The sequence below is a fragment of the Camellia sinensis genome, chromosome 15 (assembly GCF_055761805.1).
Source record: "Camellia sinensis isolate YWXY chromosome 15, ASM5576180v1, whole genome shotgun sequence".
NCBI lineage: Eukaryota > Viridiplantae > Streptophyta > Magnoliopsida > Ericales > Theaceae > Camellia > Camellia sinensis.
In genome coordinates, this window is record NC_138975.1 from 131,365,333 (window position 1) to 131,379,243 (window position 13,911).

Here is a 13,911-nt window from a genome sequence, read left to right on the forward strand (position 1 = left end):
TTGCACTATGTACATGGAGGATTTGCACCATGCATATAGTAAAGTTGCAAATCATGATAATGTAAATAACTTTTTACTGTTCCATTGATTTGATATTTTCTCATTAAATTTTAAATAAATTTTATGCATTTTAATATTTAATATATTTTTATTTTTAAATAATTTTTACATGTATATCTCCACATTAATCATCATTTATTGGGCATTTAAATACTCTCTTATTAGACCTAATATTTAGGTTCGGGTTTTATTACTACAGCTTCTTTTGAAAAAATATTTAAAAGTTAGTTTTTTTTAGCTTTTAACCTTTTTTGAGTCATATTATTTTTTTTATTTTTATTACACATTTTTTTAAAAAAAAAAAAAAGTCAAAAAAATAAAAATAACTTTTAACATACTTTCCAAAATAACCCTACATAATGAGCCTTTATTTTTTTCTTATTTAATTCTATGATTATAACAATCAAACATTAGGTACTGATGAAAAAACTTGTAAAAAAATTTACAAAACAATGAAAAAATTAATAAATTATCCAAAATACCTTTATTTCTTTCTTCTTCTTCTTCTTCTTCTTTTTTTTTTTTTTTTTTTTTTTTATACGGGAAAATTCTCCCTATCCTTCCGCAAGTCCAAGACAGCACCCCTTTCCTGCTGACAACCTCTCATCTACTTCCCCTACCACTGTCAATCTCTTCCGACCTTTTTTTCACGCTCCCAATCCCTCCTCCATCATCGCCAACCACTCTTTTACTTTGCTCAAAAACGAGAATAAGATGATAAAAGAAACAAAAGTGAGGATACTTTGATACTTGCATTTTTTTTTTTCCTATGACTTTGTAATTATTTTACAAACTTTCATGTCTATTATATAATTATTTTTTATTCTCTATTCTTTTATAATTATTTTACATGTTCTCACTTATTTACAAATTCTACTTAACAAAAAAAAATCTTTATAAATTAAAGAGAAATATTAGGATACACATTTTCAAAAGGGATTGGATTATCTCCGATTAGGCTTTCCAACTCGAGGGTATTGTCAGGGCCTCTGTGGGCCCACCACGGAGGCCGTATCGATAATCCAAACCGTTCCATGTATATAACTTGTTGATTACTTCATCACTGTAAAAAATTACATTGATTGGATATTGATAGCTACTTGATTATATTATATTTATGTCAACAATTTATTTTTAAAATTATATTTACCGTTGATAGAATTGTGATCTGATCAAGAGACTATCGATATTCAATCAACGTGATTTTTTATAGAGATGAAATACTCAACGAGTTCTACACAACGAACGGTTCGAATTATTGATGCGGGCTTCTTGGTGAGCCCACAGAGTCCAGACAACTCTCTCTAGTCTGATTTATACTAGAAAGAAACCTCTTCCTTTTCAAAAAAATATATATCAATCACAAGTTATATTATTTGCGAGTTTAGTCATTATAAATGATATTACTTAATATCATTATGAGAGTCATAAATAAATAAAAAAAATGAGTTATAATCAAATATTACATGAAATATAATTAAATAACTTTTAAGTTATAACAACATAATGTGTTATAATTAAAAACACAAATATTATAACTAAACACTCTATAGAATTTCCTTAAATTAAATTAAAATATCAATTTCAAATCAACCAATAAAAGGACAATTTTCATTTTGTTTTTTTATCAATTACAGGTTCAGCAGCCAGTCAAAGACTTCAAAGATTTCGGACCACAAGAAGAACCCCACGGTAGTGGAATGGTCAGTCACAGATCAACGGTCTAGATTTAATATTGCGTAGGTGACGCGATAACTAGCCTTTCGTGTTCCCTCAACACACCACTAACTTTCCTCTCTCCATTCTAAAATCCATACCACTCAAAATAAAATTAAAAAAATAAAACAAGTTATTTGATTTTGTAGAAATTATTAAAAACATCATATAATATAAAATTTTAATTTTATTAATTTAAATTCTAAACTGTTTATTTATGTTAAGTAACATGAAAAAAAAAATAAGCGTTGATTAAATATCTAAAATAATTTAATTTTTTCTTAAGTTTAATGATTAAAATATTATTTTTTTCTGTTAACTTTATTTACACTGTATTTAGTTAGGAGATTTAAAAAGAAAAAAAAGTGTGAAATTAGATGAAATATAAGTATATTAGCGTATGCCCGTGTCTTCAGGCACGGTGCAAATAATGTTAGAATTAGAATATAGTTGTAATCCCAACACTATTTAATTTTTTTTTAATTTGATAAAATCACAAATTTATTATAAAATTTTGGAGTTCTCACAAAATTTTCCACGAAAACTCGCTTCTGCTTATATAATATATCGCTAGATAGATAGATGTGTCTAGCATAAATACAATTTCTACGGACATACATACAATGTTACTTTTGCTTATATAATTATATGGAAATTGTAGGTATATCCATAATGTCCTAGTGTATTATGAGCATACATACATTGTATGGAAATATGTGTAAAATATATTGAATAAAAATGAGAAAATAAAAAAATAAACAAATAAAGAAACAAATAAAAACGGGAGAAAATAAAAAAATAAAAATAAAAGAGAGAGGGAGGTGGGATCATAAGATTATGGAAGGATGTGTGAGAAAAGAAAAAAGTAAGAAAGAGAAGCGAGAAAATAAAAAATGTATATGTAGGATATTTTTTGAAAAATATATCTCAGCCGTTGTTTTATAATTTGAATAGATCTGAGCCGTCTAAATGTCATAATAGGACAAATGTGTGTAGGAAAAATTCAAAAACCATCATGCTTTATTATATAGATTTTACGATCATGCTACGTAGCTCGAATGTCGCGGCTCGAAACGCGGCTCGACACCAAAACAACGTCGTTTTGGTGTCGATTTTGTTTTTTTTATTTTTTTTTCCCTGGTTTTGCAGAACGAAGAAGAAGAAGAAGAAGAAGGGAGAAGAAGAGAAGGGAGGAGGAGGAGGAGGAGGAGGGAGGGGATGGGGCCATAAAAACCGGTTTAAGAAGGAGGGGAGGCTGGGCTGCGACGGAGGCGGGGCTGCGACGGAGGAGGAAGCAGAGGCGGCGGCGGGAGCTGCGACGACGGCGGGGCGGGGAGCTGCGACGCCAACCTTCTTCCTCTCCCTCCCTTCTCTTTCTCCTCTCCCTCTCCCTCTCCCTCTCCCTCTCTTCCTCTCGAGCCATTTCGAACCTGGTAGCTTCGAGCTACCAGGCATTTTCCTAGATTTTATTCACATTTTATTTATCATTTTATTTTTCATTTTTAAATCTCTTTCTAAATCTCTCATCCAAACACAACGTTAACAAAAATAGATAAATAATTTAAATTAAAAATAAAAATTTTATTTTATTATAACGATTAAGCTTTAGTGTTTTTTTTTTTTTTTTTTTAAAAAATAATTTCCATTTGATTTTTGTTGGGACAGCCCAGAAAAAATCAGAAAGGCACGTTTTGTTGGTTTCATTAGTAAGGACTCGTTTGTGTGTGTGTGTGTGTGTGTGTGTGGAGGGAAGAGGAGAGTGGGCATGGAGACTGCCATTTGCGGTCGAGTCGCTCTTTCTCCCAATCACGTCTTTCACCCTAAACCAGGTTCTCTCTCTCTCTCTCTCTCTCTCTCTCTCTCTCTCTTTATATATATATATATATATATGTCTTTGAATATTGTGTGAATTGTTTTGGAGTTGTATGTTGAATTGTTTTGGAATTGTAGGTTGTGTTTGATTATTAGATGTAAACAGAAATTTGCTGCAAGATCAACTGGTATTTGGCATTTGGTATTGGTAGGTGAGGTTTTGGAAATTGGAATTGAAATTGGAAATGAATATAATGCTGTGTTATTAGTAATAGAGTGCAATTAATGAGAATTCCATGATAAATTGGGTGTCAAAGTGTTGAAAATTTAAGTCAATTTTGAAATTACAAGGAGCAAGGAGGCACAAGTATGGCTTTTGGTATGAGGAACTATATATAAATATATAGGGAAGTTCTAGTATAAGTTGGATGAAAACACATCAGTTAACATGGGTTTTGTCTTCTTTTTTGAAAAAAAAACAAATTGGAAATGAAAACTTGTTTCGAAACGAAGACGTGTTGTTTGTCTCGGCTTTTTATTGTAATGTAATGTTAAAAAAAGGGTTAATATCAGATGATGTTGAGAAGAAAGTACATGTTTTTTTACCTTTTAAATGAAAGTTGTGCAAATGGGAAATTGGATTCAATTTGTTTTCACTAAGGTTGTGTTTGGATTGTGGATTTAGGTAGAGATTTGAAAAGGGAAAAGGTGAGGGTATAAGCTAATTTTTTTGTTCTCCATTTCCTTTTTCTTTCCAAATCTCTATTCAAATTCATGATCTAAACACATCATAAAAGATCCTTCTTGTTCTGTGAAGTTCGAAGCTGCAAAAGTACAAGGGAAGACAATTAAGCATAAATTGTACAACAATTAAATAAAAACAGAAGGAAAAATGTTGGGGGTTATTGCTTTTTCCCTTTTGTCCTCTTTAACACTTCACTTGGCTTCTTCATATATGCTTGGAGGGACGAAGCAAACCACAGAGCTCTATTTGTCTATCAAAAGCATTTTCAGGAATGTGCAATAGTGGCATGATATTGAATGGACTTGCAAATGTTTCAATTTGGGCTTTTACGAACCAAAAGAAAGAGGGAATGCTACTTATCCAAGGGGGGTTGCTGATTGTTGAAATTTCTGATCATCATTTTGGGGATCAATTTTTTTTTGGGGTGGGAAATGAAATTTGGATGGTTAGACAATGAAACTTATTATGTAAACAATATAGCAATTTCATTTATATTGCAGGAACTCACAGAAAAAATGTATGGAACGAGATAATGCAGAACTGAGATTGTGAAACCAAGAAGAGCAAAAAATGATACTTTAATTAGAGAAAACCCTCTTATTTAAATGAGAAAAGTTTTTTGTATCATGATTCAAATATAGCAAAGACAAAGAGAGAGGAAATTACTACTAAACGACAGTATTCGTATGGATAAATACAATAAAACATTTCAAATTTTGACATGCCACACGAATATGAAAAGATCTTAGTCATACTAGAACCGAGATCTTGCCTTAAGCAAGAAATCCTATCTCCAGTGCTAAGAATCATTGATATAAGTGGTGCTTCATGGACAATTGGCCAGTTGTACTTTTTCCCACAGCATACATTCTCTTTTCTTCACGAATATATGTTTTAGTATATCAAGTCCATGACTCAAGCAAGAAGTGAAACTTAAAATGCCAAGAATCATTGAAACTGGTGGTGGTGCTTCATGAACAATTGCCCATTATTTTTTTGTTCTTTCAATTTTAGTTCTATGAACAACTGACCAGTCTTTGTCTGTGTGTGACTATGTCTGTGTCAAATGCATGCATACTTGCCCTTGCTATGGTATTTTGTATGGCATATATGACTTGTAAGATTTTAATAAAATTTCAAAAAATATATTTTTTGTTTGAATATTTTCTCAAACAATGCATAAATGAGCCTGTGATGCATTAAGAAAAAGTTCATTAAAATCACAATTGAAAAATATTCATGCCTTTTTGACAATCTATTTCTGCATCTAGGATTCTGGGTCTTCTTTTCAAGAATGAACTGTTGCTCATTCATTCATGGGCCAGAGTTAATCCTATAGCACGTGCATCTTATAATTACTTTCCCAACAGGTTGTTCACTCAAGGAGGAACAACCAAGTTATTATCATTTGTGATATAGATTAAGAATTATGCTTTACTAAAAGTATTTTTTATACAAAATTTTCATGCAAAATGGTGTGGTTGGTTATGGTCCATTTATGTCAAGCCAAAACACCAACCATTGTGTCTTAATTTCAAAATTACCAGTGCACATCGTTCTGGATGTGATTTTTGTATAAATATTCTATTTGTATAGCATTTTCAATAGATTAATTGACATTAAAAAATGTTTGTGACGATTACTTCACTTATAAATTTTCGGAGAAGATGTATTCTAGTATTGGTAGTTGAATTCCTGTTGGAGTTTTGTACTATAGCAGGAAAATACTACCAGCATGTTTCCTTTGTTTTGTACAACAGCATTACATCCCCTTCTCTTTGCATTCTCTCTCTAGTTAATTTTCTTTTTTGAACTGATGGTTTTGTAGCAAAATACAATTTGCTTTCCTTATCTGGATTACTTTAAGAATGCCTTTGATTCTCATTTTTTTCTAATGATCTGCTCCACAGGGGATAAATTCTCTCTTCAGAAACAATGCACCAACCGGATCATTTTGACAACAATATCAGCCATGGGATCAGGGAAAGGTGGCGGGTTGTTGGAAAAGCCAACCATAGAGAGAACAACACCTGGTCGTGATTCTGAGTTTGATTTGAGGTACTTGATTGCAAAGTATATAAGCAGGTTTACTATTGTTTGTGTGTACAACTATATCACCAAACTATGTGCCATTTTCTATGAAGAAAATGGTCTCTGGTTTTCTGGAGTTTCACTTTGGATTTTTTCCTCATCTCTCCCTCTCACTATCAAATGATCTAGCAAATAAAAAACACAAGCGAAGCTTCTTTTTTTTTTTTGGTACATTGGAGGGGGAGGGGGAGGGGGAGTCAAACTTGTGACCTCCTATTGAGGAACATGAGATTTGGCCACCGGGCTAACCCTGTTGGTGTATGTGTATTGATTCTTGTTGATCTGTTTTAAGCTCCAGACCGCTTGAGGGACCTGAAAAAAAATAGTTCCCTTACCAAGGCCCCCATTATTTCCTAACCCCCCAACTTTACTTCAGGATTTTGGGAACATGTTATCTTCTTGAGATTCACAAGCCAACTGGAGTATCTTTACATTACAGTCCGTCTCATGAAATTCACCATTACAAAAAATTTGTTGGTAAAAAAGGGACCCGATGATATCCCTATTGAAGCTTGGAAGTGCTTGGGTAAAAAAGGGATTGCTTGGTTGACTAGATTGTTTAGCAAAATTTTGTTGACTAGGAACATGCCAGATGTGTGAAGGAAGAGTATTTTAGTGCCAATATATAAGAATAAAGGAGATGTGCAGAATTGCAACAAATATAGAGGAATCAAGTTAATTTTCCATATAATGAAAGTGTGGGAGAGGTTGATGGAATGCTGATTGCAAGATATAACAGAGGTGTCAGATAATCAATTTGGGTTTATGCCCCGTAGGTCAACAATGGAAGCGATTTATCTTTTGAGGAGAGTAATAGAAAAGTATAGAGAAAAGAAAAGAGACATTCATATGGTGTTTATCGACCTTGAGAAAGCATATGATAGAGTGTCCTGAGATATAATGGTGGGTGTTAGAGAAGAAAGGGGTGTCAAAAGGTTACATTGATGTGATTAGGGACATGTATGAAAGGGTGGTGACCACTATTAGATCGTCTGCTGGAGAGATAAATGAATTTCCTATCACTGTTGGGTTACACCAAGGATCTACCTTAAGCCCTTATGTTTTTGCTTTAGTTATGGATGAGTTGACGAGAAATATTCAAGATGACGTGCCATGGTGTATGCTTTTTGCAGACGATATCGTGCTAGTGGATGAGACTAGAGAAGGAATTAATACAAAATTTGAGATTTTGAGAAAAACTCTTGAATCTAAAGGTTCCCGGATAAGCAAAAATAAGACAAAGTACATAGAATGTAAATTTAGTAACAGTAACAACGAAAGTAGAGGAGAAGTGAAGATTGAGGACTAAGAATTGCCTAAGAGTGAACATTTTCGTTATTTAGGGTTAATTATCACAACAGCAGAGGAGATTGATGCAGATGTGGCCCATAGGATTAAGGCGGGATGGTGTAAGTGGAGAAGTGCGTTTGGAGTACTATGCGATAAACGAATAACCATTAGACTAAAATGTAAGTTCTATAGAATGGCAATTAGACTAGCGATGTTTTATGGGACGGAGTGTTGGGCAACCAAGAAACAACATGTAGATAAGATAAGTGTGGTTAAGATGAGGATGCTAAGGTGAATGTGTGGTAAAACTAGACAAGACAGAATTAGGAATGAGTGTATTCGGGAATGGATAGGAGTAGCACCAATAGAAAATAAGTTGAGAGAGAATCGATTGAGATGGTTTGGTCACATTCAACGGAGACCAACAGAGGCAGTAGTGAAGAGATGCGATACTGTAACGGTAGAAGGGAGTGTTAGGGAACGGGGTAGGCCTAGATTAACGTTGGCTAACGTTGTAAATAGAGATATGGATCTACTTAATTTGACTAGCGAAATGGCCTTTGATAGAGCCGCGTGGAGAAGAAAGATTCATGTAGCTGACCCCATTTGATGGAACTTAAGGCTTGGTTTGGTTTGGTTTGGTTTAGATACTTTGCTGGTTTATTTATTTTGCTATATCTTGGTACATAAAAATAGTGTTGGTTTAACTTCGTGATATTTCATATTCCAATTTCTCATGTGATATATCAGACTTGAAAACTGACGATTCAACTACCAATTTTTTTGTTCTTTTTTTTCTTGTCCAGGAAATCAAGGAAAATGTCCCCTCCATATCGTGTGTTGCTGCACAACGACAACTACAACAAGAGGGAGTATGTTGTCCAAGTGTTGATGAAGGTGATACCGGGAATGACTGTTGACAATGCTGTTAATATCATGCAAGAGGCACATATCAACGGCATGTCAGTGGTAATTATATGTGCTCAAGTGGATGCAGAAGATCACTGCATGCAGCTGAGAGGCAATGGTCTTCTGAGCTCAGTAGAGCCAGCAAGTGGAGGTTGCTAAGAACACTTTTTAAACAAAATTTGCATGCCTTTCTAAATATATTATTTTAAGTACTAGGATTCTGTTTATATGTACATAGGTGGAAAAACATCTGGGTCAATTATGCGTACCATGTTTGTTGAATTAAGACAAGAACATAGATTATAAAAAGAGTGGTGAGAAGTCTAGCTGAATCCTAGCTTGGACATGTTTCTCTACCCCAATTATCTTGATGGTCTTTCCCCTTTCAAAGTTTCTATTTTATCCCCCCTTCTGGTTTAGAGCTATCAATTATAAGTGCTTTTATGATAGAGAATCATTCATTTTATGATAGAGAATCATTCACATGCAAGGAAAAATAAATAAATAAAAAATAAAAAATAAAAATAAAATAAAATAAAATTTTGTAGAAGTAAGATAATGGCTGTGTTTAGTTTAGAGTTGGAATTATAATTCCACCCTCGTAATTCAGTGTTGTATTTGAATATAGTGTTCAAAAATTGATTCTACATTTATGTTTGAATTTTTTTTTCACAACATGTTTGGTAGAGTGAGTTTTTGAATTTTGAATTTTGAAATTGGGTTTACCTGGTCGTCTACTCGGACATCTTTCTAGACTGTTTTTAAATTTTTGGATCTACTTGGTCATCTGTCCGGACATCCTCTTGGACGTCTAGCTGGTTGATCAGAACAGTGTTTTTTTTTTTTTGCAATTGCTGCCTGTTATTTGAATATATATATATATATATATATTTGTTTTTTTATATGTTTAAAATATATAAATTATTATTTCTAGATCAAAATGGCAAATTATTTGGCCATTTATTTAAGGGGTATTTACACATAAGTCTTAATTAAGATTTTTTGGACCTTCAAGTCCCATTAAATTTTTTATAGTAGAAATTGCCCTTCAAACAATGATTATTCATCATTTATGATTATATATAATGGAATATGATGATTTGACATTTATTTTGATTTTCAAAACTTTAAAACATCAATGTTCAAATTGAAAAAACTAAAAAAAAAAAAAAAAAAAACTACGCTTTTTTTTTTTTGAAAAAATTGAAAAATTGAATTATTGTTTTGTGCAAAATTAAAATTTTGTGTCTATAAAGAAGCATGATGATGGGACATTAATGTGCAAAATTGAAAAAAAAATAATAAATAAAAGACTGATAATGTTCTCAGTTTTAAAACTAAAAAAAAAATTGATAATCTTTTCGATTTTATTGGATAGTTGAATTAAACCAATAAGTAGAAGGACAAAAATGTTTAATCTCATGCTCTACTTTTTTCATCAATTAGTGAAACAATTATTTGGAATATTACTATAAAAAATTGATAATATTCTTAATTTTAAAAATTGGGAAAAACTAATAATATTTTTAGTTTTACTAAATAAGACTTGTTGGTTCGAAAAAATCTTAGATAAGACTTAAACTACCATAATATTTGTAAAATAGGACTTTTAAGTAGTTAATTCTTTATTTAAAATTAGCAACAAAAAAAAATTAAATAAAAATTAATTTATCATAGTAATTTTTAAAAAATAACAAAACATTTTTGAACAAAACAATTTAAAAAAAATTTCAATCAAATATACAATCAAAAGTAATTTTAAAGCACTAGCTAAATATTTTTTTTTTAACAAAAAATAGTATATATTTTTTTATATTTTAAATAAAAAATATTTTTGAATTTTTTCAAATAAAAAATTTATTTTTTCAATAATTATTTTTTTGAATTGAATTTTAAAAGAGTTTGGTTATAAGCTTTAAATAAAATCTTCAATAGAGTTTTGAGTTTGTATTTGGTTATGAGTTATAAGTTTTTAAATTAAGTTTTAAAACTTTCAAAACTCATAGCAAAACAACTTTTCTTATTTCAAAACTCAATTTCAAATTCAATTCAAAACTCTTTTCAAAACTCATAACCAAACAAATTTTCTTTTTTCAAATCATGATTCAACAACTCACAAACTCAAAATATAATTCCATTTTTAAATCACAATTTTAAAATTAAACCAAACACTACAAATATTTTTAAAAAAATACTAAGAATACAAAAACACAAAATGGATTACAAACATTCACATGGTTGTGGGATATATGAGTGTTTGTGACTCATTTTTTTTTTGTTGATTTTTGTGTTGGTAGCAGTGCTCATATTTTTATTTTTTTCAAAAGACTAAAAAAAATAGAAAAGCAAGTATATTTTTTCGAATGAAGTTTGTTTGGTCCCAATTGGCCGAATGGAGCTTGCATACATGAAAAACCTAAACAAATTTGTTCAGTCATTGTTAGGAGTATAAAAATGACCCGTAGCCCGTGGGTGGCCTGAATTCCATTTGGCACCCGGGATGGGCCCAAGCTTGAGCCTAGCCTGAGACCCTGGGCTTAGGTCTGAGCCATCATTTTGAAGCCCAACTTGCTTGACCCCGCCCATCGACCTGCTTAAGGCTTACTCAAGACCCGGCCTGTTCAAAGCCCAGTGTATTTTTTGGTAGAATATAATAAAATTTTGATAAAAAAAAAGAACAAAAGTTTAGGCCCTCCAAGCCCAACCCATCAGCCTGCCCAAGGCCCAAATACCCCTTGGGCCTGGGTCTGGCTCGGCCTGACCTGAATTTTGGTGGGAGCCCGTGAGGCTTGAAAAGGGTCAGGCCGGGCTGGGCCAAATTTACAACCCTAAGTCATTGTTGGCCGAACAAAGCTCAGACGCCAAAAAAGAAAAAAAAAAGGAGGGCTACTATTTGCCCCCATCTAATTACTTTGACCCATCCATTTCTTTGAACCCCTCACTCAACCAAATGAAACCCTTCATTTTCTCTTTGAATTTCCACTTTAATACGAACTATACCCCTAACCTCTAATCGCAAATCCTAACCCCTTCCACTTCTCTCTTTAATCTAAGTTCTTTCTTTGTTTTCTTGTATTCCAATCAAGTACAAACAAGAAACAAAGCAAAAGAAACGCCCATCAACAATGGCCACCATTAAAACCACTATCACAAGCTATGGTGAGTGATTTCATGGTTGTATGTCTTGCCCTTCTCCTTCTCCCTCTCCCTCTCTCTCTTTTCTTCTGAAAACCTTAGATTTTCATATATTTCTCTCTCTCTCTCTCTCTCTCTCTCTCTCTCTTGCAATAGATAAGGAGGTCAGGATAGCAAAATGGGTTCGACAACACAGTGTTGAACGAATCTTGAATGTTCAGCAACACAGTACTGAACGAATCCTTTTAGTTCAATAACACAGTGTTGAACGGGTCAATCTCTCTTCTCTAATTCAGATCTATAGTAGGGACTAGAGGTGCTTGTCGGTGGAAGTGGTGGTTGATTACACGGAGTGAGTGGTGGTTGCAGCAGTGAGGGGTGGTTGGAGATGGTAGTGGTTGAGGCAATGAGGGGTGGTCAGAGATGGTGGTATTACCGAAGGTGATTAGGGTTAGAGTTAGAATTAGAGTTAGAGTTTGGAAAATTAGAATTAGAAAATTAAGAATGAGGGCAAAAGTGAAATTTTAGATTGGGACAAAATTAGAATTAAAAAAAATGAAGAAGGTGAGGGTTCTAAGAAGAAATGTAGGGATTAATAGCAATGCTCACAAAAAAAGAACAAAACAAGTTTGTTTAGTCATAGTTGACCAAACAAATGAACATTTGTTCGCCCTATGTTGGCTGAACGAAGCTCGCAAAAAAAAAATAAATAAAATAAAATAAAAAGAAAATAAAAAATTAAGTCCTAAAAAGTCATATTCTACGTCAATAGCACCCCAAACCCCTCCATTTCTAAATTTGTTTTTATCATCCTCCTTTTATAGTGATGAAAAAGATGGAGAAATAAAAAAAAAGAAGAAAAAATATATAGATTTGCTGTTATCATCCTCCTTTTTTTTTAAGGTTCTTGATATATAGATTTTATAAGATAAAAAAATATATAATATTTTGATAATAGTTAATTTCCTCAACATTTCTACAGAGAAAATTCAACTCACAAAAATTTTGCCCAACTCAAAAAAATTTTACCCCGACTCGGAGAAATTTCAATTGTCACAGAGAAATTTCTCTATGAAAATATTGAAAGACTTTAACTAATAAAAAAAAACATCTTGGAACTCTCCTACTATACAAAGTTGGAGAGGGATGTTATACTAATTTTCTCCAAATGAACCAAGCAAACACAAAGTAATATATTTTTCTCTTTGCACCCCCAAACCTGGGTTAAAAAAAAAAATAATAGTAATAAAATAACATCTCTTTACATATACAATGTAAGAAATTTCTACAACATTTCAATCTATCCTTCCATCAATTATTAGCATGAACCCCTAAAACAATATATATATATCATAGTACATGTGGAAGGTTAAGATCAAAGCAAAAACAAAGTTACATGTTTTTCTCTTTGAACCAGGTGGATAAAAAAATAAAAATAAAATGACATCATGTCTTTATATATACATTGTTAAAAACTTCCTCACAAAAAATAAAATAAAATAAAATAAAAACTTCTATAAACATTTCAATCTATCTTTCCATCTCTTATTAGTGTGAAGCCCTAAAATAAAATAATTTTTTGGGGGTGGAGATCATATCATAGTGCATGTGGAAGGTTAAGAATTTTTTCTCCAATGAGGGGTTCTTCAGGGCCATTACTGCAAGAAAAAAAAGGGGGGGTTTCGGTTAGTGACAATCAACCAGTAGAATCGAGAAGAAGCATTTGACAGATAGTTTTACCTGAGATAGCTCAGAGCTGACATCTTGTAAAGACATGTGAAGACGAGAAAATGCAACCCAATGGTGTAAAAGAAGGCAAAAGTCCGAGCATATCTGCAGGAAATTAGGAGATCCTTACCATAATTAGAAATATATAAACCATCAAATTTCAAGACAACACAAGAATAATTTTAAGGGAAAATGTCTCGTATCTCAAATTTTGTGGCTCAAATGGTCAAAACGACGTCGTTTTGGCCATTTTTATGTTGTTCTGTACTCAAAACGACGTCGTTTTGGCCATTTAAGCCACAAAATTTGACCTACGTAGCATTGTCGAATTTTAAGTCTGGCAAATACTGGCATGAAATGTTGGACCAGACGGCTCGAAATACATGATAACAAGGCAACAAGAGATTGAAGACATAAACGAAGTA

The 13,911-nt window shown here is 32.4% G+C and overlaps 2 protein-coding genes across 2 annotated transcripts in view; one reads left to right on the forward strand and one right to left on the reverse strand.

Moving 5' to 3' along the window:
• Positions 1-3,406: 3,406 nt before the first annotated feature.
• LOC114309217 (ATP-dependent Clp protease adapter protein CLPS1, chloroplastic) lies at positions 3,407-8,932 on the forward strand. The gene is made up of 3 exons (XM_028254923.2): positions 3,407-3,605; positions 6,244-6,391; positions 8,521-8,932. Exons 1-3 carry the CDS (start codon positions 3,542-3,544, stop codon positions 8,780-8,782), a joined length of 474 nt encoding a protein of 157 aa, XP_028110724.1. The 5' UTR covers positions 3,407-3,541; the 3' UTR covers positions 8,783-8,932.
• Positions 8,933-12,978: 4,046 nt separating this feature from the next.
• Positions 12,979-13,911, reverse strand: part of LOC114309216 (protein CASP) — a 56,184-nt gene continuing 55,251 nt past the window's right edge. The window contains exons 18-19 of the mRNA XM_082909410.1: positions 13,499-13,591; positions 12,979-13,416 (exon numbers count right to left, since the gene is read on the reverse strand). Coding sequence (XP_082765536.1) covers positions 13,356-13,416; positions 13,499-13,591 — 154 coding nt within the window. The 3' untranslated portion in view covers positions 12,979-13,355. The remainder of the gene's footprint in view (positions 13,417-13,498; positions 13,592-13,911) is intronic.

Bases quoted from the DNA above. Each gene is read 5' to 3' on its own strand.
- LOC114309217 (XM_028254923.2), top strand. From the start codon at position 3,542: ATGGAGACTGCCATTTGCGGTCGAGTCGCTCTTTCTCCCAATCACGTC. The intron at 3,606-6,243 runs GTTCTCTCTCTC...TCTGCTCCACAG, and splicing joins CGTCTTTCACCCTAAACCAG to GGGATAAATTCTCTCTTCAG. The intron at 6,392-8,520 runs GTACTTGATTGC...TTTCTTGTCCAG, and splicing joins GATTCTGAGTTTGATTTGAG to GAAATCAAGGAAAATGTCCC.